The sequence below is a fragment of the Scatophagus argus genome, chromosome 3 (assembly GCF_020382885.2).
Source record: "Scatophagus argus isolate fScaArg1 chromosome 3, fScaArg1.pri, whole genome shotgun sequence".
Lineage (NCBI taxonomy): Eukaryota > Metazoa > Chordata > Actinopteri > Scatophagidae > Scatophagus > Scatophagus argus.
Window position 1 is genome coordinate 19,019,051 of NC_058495.1, and position 12,849 is coordinate 19,031,899.

Here is a 12,849-nt window from a genome sequence, read left to right on the forward strand (position 1 = left end):
CCAGAAAGCTGAGGGTGCGTCAGTGGGTACAGAATGAGCAGCTGAGGTGCTGAGAAATAACACCGTGCACACAGACATTTTGAAACCTGGATGCTGTTCTGATCATGTCTTTGGGTGCAGGGGTGGACACTAGGACCATGTAGGGAGTCTTAGCCAATCAGATGAAAGGCACAAAGTGGTAAGCGGGTGTGCAAGACTGCAAGCTGCCTTCATACTCATGTTTCATGTGCTCCATCCATGTTGTGAGACTGTTGCTCTGAACACTCGTGGTTCTGGTTGGAGAGCTGATTTAAAGGTAACCGACTGTCTGAAGGCAGGCAGCATCGACTCCCATTTAATTTAATACTCCTTAGATTTAGTCTTATTTGTCTTCTTGTTTTTAGTGTTGTTTTTTTTTGGCTATTTAAGTAGATAAGTAGTTTAAGTTTGTGACACTTCTCAACATACAGTCTTTTTATTCTGGCTCTCTCTCTCAAGGAATTTGATTTTTGTTTTATTTTTTTACAGATTGGTTGGCTTTCTGGCCATGGTACTGACCAGACTTCCATTCTTTTACTGTTAACCTGCTGTGGCCTGTTCATTGAAGCTCCTGTTGTTACAGTTCAACTATTAAGTCCAGGTATTTTCCACTTCTTAGAATTACACAGGGATATCAATCACCAGATTTCACCTGCTCCATCCATATGAACACCATATCCTGAAACTTTCAGCCAAAAGGGCCAGTGAAAAAACGGCTTCAGTTTGTTGTTGTGACTTAAAAGAGACGACAGAAACATCCAAAAGGTCCACGAGTGCAAGTCAGGAAAGCAAAAATAAATCAGCATTAACATGTTTATTTGAAATATCAAAATAGGGAATGCTGCCCGACATAAATAAACAATTTAAATGATGGCTGTCTCTTTCTTAGTTCTTTAGACTGACAGACTTAACACAGTGTCAGTCTCATGTGAAACTGAAAGGAGTCTCAGGTTCAGTTTCTCTCCCATCCTGCTGATCCAGCAAAGAGGGTGGTCGGTTAAAGACGAAAAGAAAAACTAAGTCACCGGGGTTATGTTTCTCCCATAATATTTGTTTTTTACACAGAGGTAGTAAAAATCAGTTAAAGGTTAAGCAGAGATTCATTCCTCCCGCTCCTGTGCCACAGGTTCATGGGTCGAGTCTTGGAGGGAAGCAGGAGTAAATTGAACAATTTGCTTGAAGTGCGCGGTCTCATGTGCTGGAATAAATAACACCTGTGGCTACCTGTAAAGGGAGGTGAAAAGCTAAGTGGATCATAAACATTCTTTCACATCTATTGTTTAAAAAGCACAGGAGGAAAAGCAACCTTACATAAGGCCTGGCAGCTGTGAAAGTGAGAAAAGAGAAAGATGTTTCAGGGGCAGTTGAGCTTGTTATGTCATCAAGTCATTTTTTATTTCTCCCAACTGAAGTTTATTACTTGACTTCACCAGACAAAATACCCAGACAAGTTCGTGGTTAAATGATCAGAAAAGAAGACAACCTCCTTTGGCAGCTCTCTTCATTGTGGCTCCAGCCGCTTTTGTTCATGTCCGGTTGAAAATTAAGTTAGCCAGCTAGTTCTCATGTGATAATGGTGCCTTTTCAATTATGTGCCTGCACTTCCTTTTGGTCGTGGATTTTGCAAGACAATTTTGGACGGTGAGAATCCCGAGAGTGCTTGGTGAGTTTTCTTTCTCAAATTTTTTGTATTAATGATCCCGCTGTCTCATACTTGGATGCCTTTTAATTTACTCATTCATTGACAGTTCGTAGAGAGTAACAACAGCACAAATAGTCCTCTGTGGGGACAATGACACAGAGTCCCTGGCACAGTGGGAAAGTCAATGTTTAACACAGCTGCTAACTTCAGTTTGAAGAACTATGGACTACAGCAAAAACATGTCAGAGATACGCCAAATGTTGAACATGAACTATGGAAAAAACTTGAAAAATGTAATGTTGGCACAATCAGTGTTACCATGGCTTTAACTGCCTATTGTAGCAAACATGACACAGAGGCAGTAATGATTAATACACAGTGAAGGAGATAATGTTATATGACAAACATTAGACTGTACACAGGCCGTGCTGCATAGTGGCTTCGTGTTCATTTGAACAGAGAAGGTACAGTAGCTGTAACTGTCATAATGTAGTCTGCAACAGATGGAGTTGTAGACAGGAATAGTGAAGAGTCTGGAAATAATCTGTACAGAAAGAGAGCAAACATCACATATTTCATAAACTTGTTAACAATACATGGCTGTAATGTTGATGTAAAATACTTTTGTCATCTCAGTTACGTTCAGTGATTTGAAAAAGACTTGCTTTGAATTTCTTTTCTTTGTCTGGGTGTATTTCTACACTTTGGGAAACCTAAATCTACTCCAGAGGCTTCATTTATATGAAAAAGCTTAGATTTTTACTTGTTTTTCCAAAGGTGTACTTACGTTCATAAAAGATGCTGTGCATTAAAAACCTTACTTAAGCGGGTTACAAGAATCCCATTTTGAACTTGTACGCTTGTGTTCCAGAAATCTCAAACCAACTTAAAGTGACGGCATCTGCCTTCTGATTTCATCTCATATAGTGACAGCTCAAATGAAGGGTTTAGCCAGAAGCAAAGGAGAAAATCAGAGTTCTTGGATTAAGAAGTGACAGGAATGGTAGAGGAAACTGAAGCCAGGCAACATGTATTATTTGATGGGTTGACAAGCAAAGCCAAACATCCAGCTTTTTAATGTGTGTCTGCTGCAGTGAAAGAGGCAGACGGACAGACAGACTGAACTGTGGTGATACTAAAAAGAAATGATCTGACCTTAGAGTACGAGGGAAATAACAGCCATACGTGACTGCTAATTTTTCATCCCTTTAACTGATAATGACTGTCATACTCTTCCCAAAGCTCATGCACAGTTCACCACAGGCATGGATGCGTGTTATCTGCAATACCCCTACATGACCAGCAGGGAAATCAGAGTGTAGACTTAACTCAGAGATAGGATCGTTTCCGAGTTGCTCAACTGTCCAACCATGTGCTTCACCTATCAGACTATGATAGAACTATGGTATGTCTTTGGCCTCCCTTTATGATACTGTCGGCGTTGTTTCAGCTTTCACATGGCAGGAATCTGGCTGTTAGATAGCTGCTAGGCAAGAGTTTGAACAACATAATGTGAGACCACGGGAGAATAAAGCAGCCATTGATCAGAGCTGCCTGAGGAGAAGGGTTTTTGTTGGGGGGTTATTGTAGATCTCTTGTGCTGCTTTTATGCAGCATGCTGTAGTTGTGTTTGCAAAAGCTCTAGCAGCAGCAGAAACTTTCTCTTCTTTGTCTAGAATGTCACGCCATCTATCAGGAAAAGGCATTTGACAATACGTTTTGCTATGGGATAGCAAACACCAACAGAGTATTTGTGTTTCCTCAACAGCTGGTAGAGTAGAGCCCTGTTCTGTTCTTACTCTGATCCATGGACAATCTGAGGATGTCTTTTCTGCACTTTGACCGGTTGTGTGCTTGAATGAGTGTTTCTCATGCTTAGATGAGGCCAGGGAACACCACAGAACAACGAACAGCATGGATAAGCTGTAAGGGCTTTCGCAGAAATGTCTTCCAGTGTGATATCTGTGCATTAGCCCTTTGAAACATAATTTAAACACCTCAGTTGTATGATGTACCTCATTAATACTATTCAAGGTAAGCGCTTTCATTTCTCTATAATCATCAGTTTTAAATGTTTCACTGATCCTATCACGTGAGTCTGTCTGTCCTGGCTGTGAGACTTTGAATTTCATCATAAGGGTCTTGTAATGTTGGCTCAACTGCTGCTGTTGAGCAGTGTCCACTGGACTGTCAGTATACAGAGCACTTATTGCTTATGGCATTTTTATAACCTTTTCAAATTAAATGTCTGAAGACGTTATAGGAAATGTTTTCTGAAACGTGAAGCCGTGAAGTCACATCCAGTCTGTGACTGACACTCAGCCTGCATTTACTCGGCTTTGGGTTTTAACTGCTCCAATGAATTTAAAGGTGCTCCCAATTTTCCTCTTGTGCCAATATGTGATTCATGTTTATGTTTCTTATTGAAATGTTTCAACGGGTATTGAAAAACTGTGAAATTTGATTCGGACTTCCCCCCTCAAGATGTAATAACTTTGGTGATCCCTTTGCTTTTTAATCTACCGCCGTCATCAAGTCATTTTGTTTAATGCTTGGGCGTATAACCAAATACATGCAAAACTCATTGCACTCCCTTCATCAAAAGCAGGCGCTCTTTGATATCTTGTGGCAGAGTGTGCACAAATACTTCTTAGTGAATTTAGCAGCTTGTCAGAGAGTGTTGTCATGCTCACCACAGATTTATACTTTAAAATATTAGACTGTGAGACCAACCTGCTGAAAAAAATTCCAAACTGAAACGATCCTTGTGCTTAATAAGGACAAGTACATTTTTGAAAATTAACCAAATAAATGTGGTTAATTGCTGCTGATTATGTTTGCTACAGTGGTGATTATAGTGGCGCAGCTGTTAGCTTGGTTCTTGTGGCTAAATAAATGCATTTTCCATTTACCACAGCAATAATATCAGATAATACAAATGTGTAGTTAATTTTTCTCTTCCCTGTGGTGTAGCTGATATCAGACATAAGAGAGGCGGACAGGGACAGACAGGGAGGGAGGGACTCATCAAAGTTAATCATTTTTCAGTGATATTATCGCAGTCGTGTAGGTAATGTTGGGTCAGTAGACTTCCAGCTATCTCTGGATACACAGCCTGTGTGTGAGTAAGTATGCTGACAGTGATATTTCTCACTCAGTTTGGTGAAAAATGTGGAAAAACTTTGTTCCTCAGTGTCATGGTCTGTTCTGCTGAGAAGTTTATTACTGCAAAGGTTGTGAATTTTCTCAGCTTTTGTCTACAGAATAATCTGAGCCTTGGCTGACTCTTGTTCTTCTTTCGCTTTGCTCGTTGTGCACATTGAATTATTGGTTTTTCGAACTGTGGTCTCAGGTCATAGGACCTGACAGTGAATGTAGTTCAGATGGGACTATAAAATTATTAGTATGATAGTTATTATTGATTTTCAGCAGAATTATATTGTATTATAAGGTGATCTTATCATATTACTTTTTTTTTATTAAGTTGATTAAGCTCTACATGACTTTGGTCCCTTGTAATTCATTGCATAATGTGTGTGTGCTTAATCTTAATCTGTAACAGTATCATCAGTATCAGTAAACATCCCTGATTATATTGTCATAATGATCTCAGCCATATCCTTCAGTATCTTCACGTGCATAATTAAAGTCTGATGTAAGTGTTTGCAAACATTCACTTCTCAACTGATTATACATTAACTTATAGCCCGTCATCAGTTTGAGAGTGTTGTCAGTTGTCGTTGTGACTTTTTGCAGTAAAGTGATGTTCTCTTGTGATGTTTACATTTAATTCTGCTGTTGAAGGATTAGCTCACTGAGGCTTGAAAAGATTTTCATTGGAGCGTTTCTTTAAGAAGGTGATTTTGTGGCTGTGGCTCTGGAGGGGATTGTCGAAATGATCACACAATGTAGTTTGATCCCCACCTCCTCGTGTCCTCATGTTGAAATGCCCTCATGTAGGACACTGAACCACAGCCCTTACAGCAAACACCGGGTGACTGTACGTCCATCCCATTCTCATGATTGCATTGTGTTTTTTTGTTTGTTTGTTTTGTTTTTTTTTGGCAGGAATTTAAAAATATTAGAAAAATAATCTTGAAGGGAAGACATGTATCTCATTGGAAATTATTCACTGGAATCATACAGGACTATAAAGTGATGAATTACGCTTATTATCTTTTGTTAAATTCATTCAAAATCTGGATCGAGTTGCCCTGAGGCATACAACCATGAGGCAGTGATTCTGTTTAATTCTGCTCAGCACTCAGAGTCCTGCTGGTATTCGTTCTAGTCATTTAATCAGGGACTCATTTACATCCTGGGAGCTGGTTGAGTGCTGTTACATGTTATCAATTGTGAGATAGGAGAGCAAATTAGCTGTTAGTTATTTTCTTATTGTTTGGAAGGAGGAAATCCTGAACCCATTTGAAACTTTTTATTTTCCACAAATGATGTAAAACACAGTCCAGTGCAATGCACCAACAGTGTTTGTTATAAATTATGCCCAAGAGGTGCTTTCACACTGCACCACCTGATTTCATATAATTTCTGCATTTCTTTCATGGTGATGTGTGCTGTCCAGTAGCTCTGAGTGTTAATTCTCTTAAAACCACTAGGTGTCAGACTCTGGCTGATAATTTACCATCTGTGACACTTACATTTACTGTGACACAATACAAATCCAGACCACTGTTTCTTTCTTTTGACTAAATCAGATAATCCAGTGCTTCAGAATGTAGTCAAAGATCCGCTGGTAAGATTTTTGCATAAGGCAAAGCTTTTGATTATTAGAAAACTGATTTGACTTTGTTGCCTTTGTCTCATGGGCAAATCCTAAACTTGTGAGCAAGTTCTGACCTATAATCCTGTGTGTTCTTATATTAGTGCCCATACATGCATGTTCATATTGCATGTCAGCACTTTGCAGGCACTGCCATTTCCCTTTCAGCAGATATTTTTCTATACAATAAACTCCACTTCCCCTTATTTGTTGTGAAATATATCTTGACTTCCTAAGGGCACTCTGCATGAGCTAGATGTCTAATCTGATATCAACCTTCTCATTTAAGGGTGCTGAATCATTAACATGGACAAACCACAGAAGGATGATCTGGATGACCACAAGAAGAGCTACTCTGGAAAGAACTCTGGAGAGGTTAGTCACAGAAAACATTATGGCCAAATGCACGTCCCTCTGATTTTACAGCTGCCAAGTAACAACATAATTTGTGCTGTATAGAATTTGACTGTCTTAACAGATTGATTATCCTTTCCTGATAGCATAATGTAGGTCAAGGCTGTTTGACAAGTAACTGTCATTTGCCTCTTATGTCATACATTAACCGGAACAGGTATTGACAGGCCATAAGGATACTGCACTTCAGTAAATATGAACTTGACCTTTGTAATTTACGCATGTAACATGAGGACATGCGGTGGTTGGGTCACTCTTAGGAAAGCGCAGGATGCAACTTTACTGATATCCACACTTGATCAGCGTCACAGCAACACTTACTGGCTGTGAGTCACATAGGACTGAACTAACTAAACTGAGTAACAGCTTTGGCGATCCAGTATTCAGCATTTTATGATTATTAGTTTGTGTTTTTGCCCTATGGCCACTCAAATAAATGAATTTAAAAGTTTGTTTCTCTGATTCTGATGCAGCGTCCTCTCTCTGTCTGCAAAACTATTGACACTGAATAATCTGGATCTGCTTGGCAGCTAGTAACTTAAGTTTACAAATAAATGTTGTGGGGTGAAAAGTACAATATTTGCCTCCAAATTGCAATGGAGTGGTGGCATAAAGCAGTTGAAAATTTAGATACTCAAGTAAAGTGCCTCAAAATTGTACTTCAGTAAAGAGTAAATGTTACTAAGTTATATTACATCAGCATTTTTTCTGCAAATATGTACCAGTTCTGAATAATAATTAGTCTCCCTGATTCTTATAACCAGCCCAGAAAAAATATCAACTGACCCTTGATAACCATAGATCATATTTACACATCAGACATTTTCCTTTGACATCATGTTCAGGGTAGGAAGCTGGAGTCTGGCATAATGTCATACTATTGTGTTCCTGATTGCAAGTTGTATAAACGTAGGAAAGCTGACAAATTGCTGCCATTTAGTACGTGCTATTGATAAAGTATTTATATTCCATTAACTTTGACCAGCTGAATGTGCAAAACCGACACTGATGGATCACACGTAACTATTTTTTTATTGTTTGTGGGCTGTGTTCAGGTGTTGGGAAAAAAAACCCCAAAAATACAGACACCCTGCTAAAACAACTTAATTAGCAATGTTTTTCCACCTCTACATTCAGCTGCTGTGTTTGCTCTGTCTGGCCTTGTCACCACTACCTGCTGAACTCTTTTCACTCAGATATGTTTCCTTTTACGCTGACATCTCTTTTTTTTCAGTAATTAATTAAACAGATCAAATCAGATATTATAGGATATGCAGTGTAAGCTGCTTGCTAAATCCCCGTACAGAGTCTGTTCGCAGCTCTGAGTGCATAATTTAGTTCTTTAACACATTAAATTTAATCAACTTATTTAATTACTTATTGCCAACAGCTGCAGTATCACTGATCGTCATTGGAGAGGGAGACAGTTTGGATTAACTGTACCTTCTATAGCTTTGTTTCACTACATTTAACAGAAAATGTCCTCATCATTATGAGCTCTAATCCTTTACTTTGCCTTCATCTTCTTCTCCTTAGACCCAGCCCACCATCCTCCATCACTAAACCTTCCTCTAATCATCCCTGCTGTGTTTTATCCCCATGCGCTGTATCATGTAGCTTTGCCTCCACATTTTTGTTGTAGCCTCTGGCCTGTCAGTGTAGGAGGGTGTTTATGGATCGATGTCTGTTTATCATGATATCAGGAATTCAAACTCACCATTTTGTTTTCAAAAAAAACTATGAGCAATATTTTCCATGGTTCAGCATGCAGAGTACAGCTGAGGCTGAAGGGGATCGCCTTAGGTTGTGCCTGTTGTTGTATTAGAGTAAATGTGAGGGCATCTCCAGTGTGATTTCAATTCATCCTGCAGGACATGAATATCTGTAACAAATTTCATTGCAATCCATCTGATAGTTATTAATATATTCCATGTTATTGGTGGTGGTGGTGGGGAAGGAAAAGGTCAGCAGATCACGAAAGTCGGTAGGATTTATCCTCTGGAGATCATGAATGATTGTACACAATTTTATGACAGTGCAAGAGCTATTTGTTAAAATAAATGTTTGCTATTTTTGTCTGCAGTAAAGTGGTGGACCAATAGTGAGACCCACACAGACCCATCCCTTGAGCCCAAGCCAAAAATCTATTAATACACTCAGACCTCATTTATCCTAATTTTAAAATCATGATGAAAACTAAGCTCAGTCTGAGTAAATTTTGGTGCCCTTGAAAATCTGTGAAAAAAGCAGTCTCAATGATGTCTCAATGATGTTGCAAATGCATAACACTGAACATATTTGGTCACAGCAAAATTATCTTCTGTTAGTTTTGTCTCGCTAGTTGCAGGATCTAAATGGTAGAGCTGGTCAAAATGCGATCCAGAAGTTTGGTGCAAAGCAAGTTACAACAACGCTGAACATATTAGCATGGAATTCAGATACTATGGACTTTGATAGTCCCTAAAGAATGATTCATATTTCTGGTCAACCAGCCTGTATAATTAAATGAAAACACTGCAGTGAAAATCACAACACATTCGTGTTCCCCAGAGGATATCCATTCCATTCATATTCACACACCATCTGCAAGCAGCTTGTTTTAGGGGACATGAGTGTCTCTAATTTCATTACAGCCTTTTCTCTTGTGATACTTGCAAGACAAACATTATCATTTTATCCCTGCAAGTGGAGAGGCTCTCTGAGTGGTTCTGTTCGGCTCTTTTGTATTATAAACTGACTGCTTGTGTGCATTTACACTCTTGCTCTTGTTATAATTTACATATCTGCACTGCCTATTCACAGCATACTTAATTTAATAATAATAACTCATTTGCACTTTCATTCATCCTTTCCAAATGGTCATTTATGTGTACATTTATGGTATAATTCTTACTGTTTTAAAAAGACCTTTAATAATAGCTGTCTGCTTCATTTTGCACCAGTGGTCTTTTGTTGTCTCCTGTCTTACCAAACAGAGAAAGTACACACCACCATGACCATGTCGCTGTGTTGTTAATAGTTGTTGTTTTACATGACACGATCAAGGACAAAGTGAAGTGAATGACCCAGTTTCCTGGCCTGGATAACTGGGTCTATATGAAGCACCCTTTGCTGAATCCCCTTAGTTTTAGTTTGACCTTGAAATTGATAAACAGCATTGTGACCGCCACTTAGAAGGCCTCTGACGTGTTTACGTTTATATGACTAAAATGAATTTGTGTGTTATGTTGTGTACTCTTTTGTTACCAGCCAGTCACAGGCTGTCTGTTGAGTGCAGCCTTCTTTGGTGCCCTGGGCTCATCTTTCATTTACGGCTACAACCTCTCCGTGGTCAACGCCCCTGCGCTGGTGAGTCTGAACTATTGGATTGTCTTCTATGAAACGGATAATCCTCAGTTATGCCACTGTAAAAATACTCACACACCTGTGACTGCGTTGCATTGCTTTGCATCACATTAAATTGTTTTAAATGTAAATGTTTTGTTTGGAATTATGATTTACTGGGTGACTTAAGTGTGGATGAGATGTGGAAACAGTAGACATAACTGGAGAAAGATTAAATAAAGATAGCAACACATTTACATTAGTTCATGTTTTACATTCATGACTTCAAAACACCTTAGCTGTTCAGTAGTCACTGTTTGCTGCAGCCTCTTGGGGCTTATTGCTTTAATAGGTCTGCTTGTGGGGAACTGCCATTGATTTCGATCTCTTTGTTAGCACTGCTAGAAATCAATACAGATTATTTTAGATAAAGCTTCAGAAGCAGGTTTTAATGAAGTTAGCTTTGATGTAGAGAATTAAGAGCACAGACGGAGGACAGGATGGAGTCGACCCACATTTTAAATTTCATTTCCAAAATTCATGTGTTTGTGTTTGCATGTGTTTCATTTGTTACGTTAATTCAATTCAATTCAGTTCAGTTTATTTATAAAGCGCCAATTCACAACAAAAGTTATCTCATGACACTTTCCAGTTAGAGCAGGTCTAGTCCACACTCTTTAATTAAAATGTTAAACCCTGTTATAAATGTAAAAGTGTATTCATTCCCACAGATTGGGCTGTTATTTGTCATTTAAATACTGGCCACTATTTTTTGGGGCAAAACAAAATTGTGGTTCTGCACTTTCATCCCACATGCATACAAATACAGAAGACATCGTATGAGTTGCATCATAATCACTTTGAAATTATTTGTCTCAGTTTCAGTTGATTCTGGGGTTTGACTCATTCCACTATTTCATCAACAAGAAGGAGATGCAATTAAAGAGAACATGTACACATACACAAAAGACATTAGCAAGGTGACACTTATGTGTGACACTTATGTGCATGTATTTAGCACTGTCTGGATTGGCGAGACATTTCAGACATTGGTCTGCAAATGCTTTTTGACCAGTGAAACTGAGTTTGCATTGTCAACGGCTTTTATGTATTGCTGCAGTTGATTGGGGTCACTTTTGGATCAGAAACAGCATTTTCTGTGGTCATACTTTTCTATTTGGCCTTCTCTCTGTTTGGAGGTAATAAGATGCCTCACAGGTCATTTCATTAGTGTTCTATAAAATCTTAAGCTCTGCAGTCTAAATAAGAGTCCAAGCGATGTTATAGGAAATGCAGAAAATGAGCATTTTCAATGAGAAAGATAAGTAAAACCTCATTTGTGTCAGTGCTTCTGACTCAGAGAACAGAGATTAAGAATATAAATGCCATCAGTAATGCATTACTATGAATTGCGGCTTCAGGGCTTAGTTCAACTCAGTGAGTGAGTAACACATATAGAGAGGACTCGATACCTGAGCTCCACTATCAGATCACTACTGCACAGACTCTGCTTCCAGATGATGTCAGCTGCAGATGGCAACGCTTGTATCAAATCTCTCATTACCAAAGTTGTTCTAACTGTGGCGGGGAAAAAAAAGATTGTTCGTATAGGACCCATTCAATCATATGTCATAAGTAACTCATTGACAAACTTTGTTTTCAGGACCTTAAAGTTTGGCATTTTACCACTTAGACAGTAAACAGTGTCACAGTGAAGCAAAACCATGAAGGATGGGAGAAGGGATCATTGTTTTCAGCCAGATTCAAACTGTACCATTATGAGAGTCCATTAGTCCATTCCTCCAGGATGGACCACCATCTTTTAACCTAATCTGATATACCAAAGGAGACCACAGAGGTTTTCTCTCTGAAGTCTGTAACATTTTAAATGGCAGGCAGTTAACCAGGAAAACATTCTTAAACTGCACTGCGATTCTGCTAAAAAATATGAAACTTACTGATTAATCGTATGTGCGTATAAAACGAGAATTGTGTGAAAAGCAGTTACCTTTAGCCTTTTACCTTTAGAACTGTGTGAGAACAATGTGGACACAGAACAGCGGGGTTCTTCTTTTAATTATTTCTTGTTTCTTGGCTTGAGCAAACCAGACGTCACAATGCTGGCCATGATTTGTGAGGTGAATTAATCGAGCAATCGGACGATGAAAGGAAAAGAGATGAAGCCCAATACCTCTGACCTGTCAGTCTAAGTGGTAACTGTGATTTCCTGCATCACTTCAGGTTTGGTCTAATTCTGTAATATACATAATTTACAGTGCAGGAAACTAAAGAATTACACATTTTCTAATAATGCCCATTATCTACAATGTGTCCTCCAGCCACCACCACCTGGAGGTGAATGGCAGGTTCATTATGAGAATCACAAAGAACCAAAGCATGATTAGCACCTAAGTGCTAAACTCCCTAGCGCCCAGGGCCTGCTTTTCCTTTGGTCCTGACTTCCTGGCATTTAACTATCTCTGAAAGGGCTCAATAATGGCCTCTTGTTTCTTTCTTGTTTCAAAAAGTGCTCCCACTTCTGCTCTGTAGCATCTGATTCAGCATCCAAGTAGTTCAAGGGATCACTGTGAGGTAACACTGTACATGAATGACCTCCCAGATATCCCATAACTTTTTAGTAACAACCTACTTATGCTGCCCCTAAGGAAGC

The 12,849-nt window shown here is 39.0% G+C and overlaps 1 protein-coding gene across 4 annotated transcripts in view; it reads left to right on the plus strand.

The window, feature by feature from the left end:
- The first annotated feature begins 141 nt into the window (after nt 1–141).
- slc2a9l2 (solute carrier family 2 member 9, like 2) overlaps nt 142–12,849 on the plus strand; it is an 88,938-nt gene continuing 76,230 nt past the window's right edge. For 3 of the 4 annotated variants that reach the window (XM_046384483.1, XM_046384486.1, XM_046384487.1), the window contains exons 1-4: nt 142–295; nt 508–619; nt 6,730–6,815; nt 10,104–10,202. In XM_046384483.1, the coding sequence (XP_046240439.1) occupies nt 6,747–6,815; nt 10,104–10,202 (168 nt within the window). In that variant the 5' untranslated portion in view covers nt 142–295; nt 508–619; nt 6,730–6,746. Of the gene's footprint in view, nt 296–507; nt 620–4,717; nt 4,786–6,729; nt 6,816–10,103; nt 10,203–12,849 lie in introns of those variants that run through there. The other variant, XM_046384485.1, reaches the window with a different exon arrangement.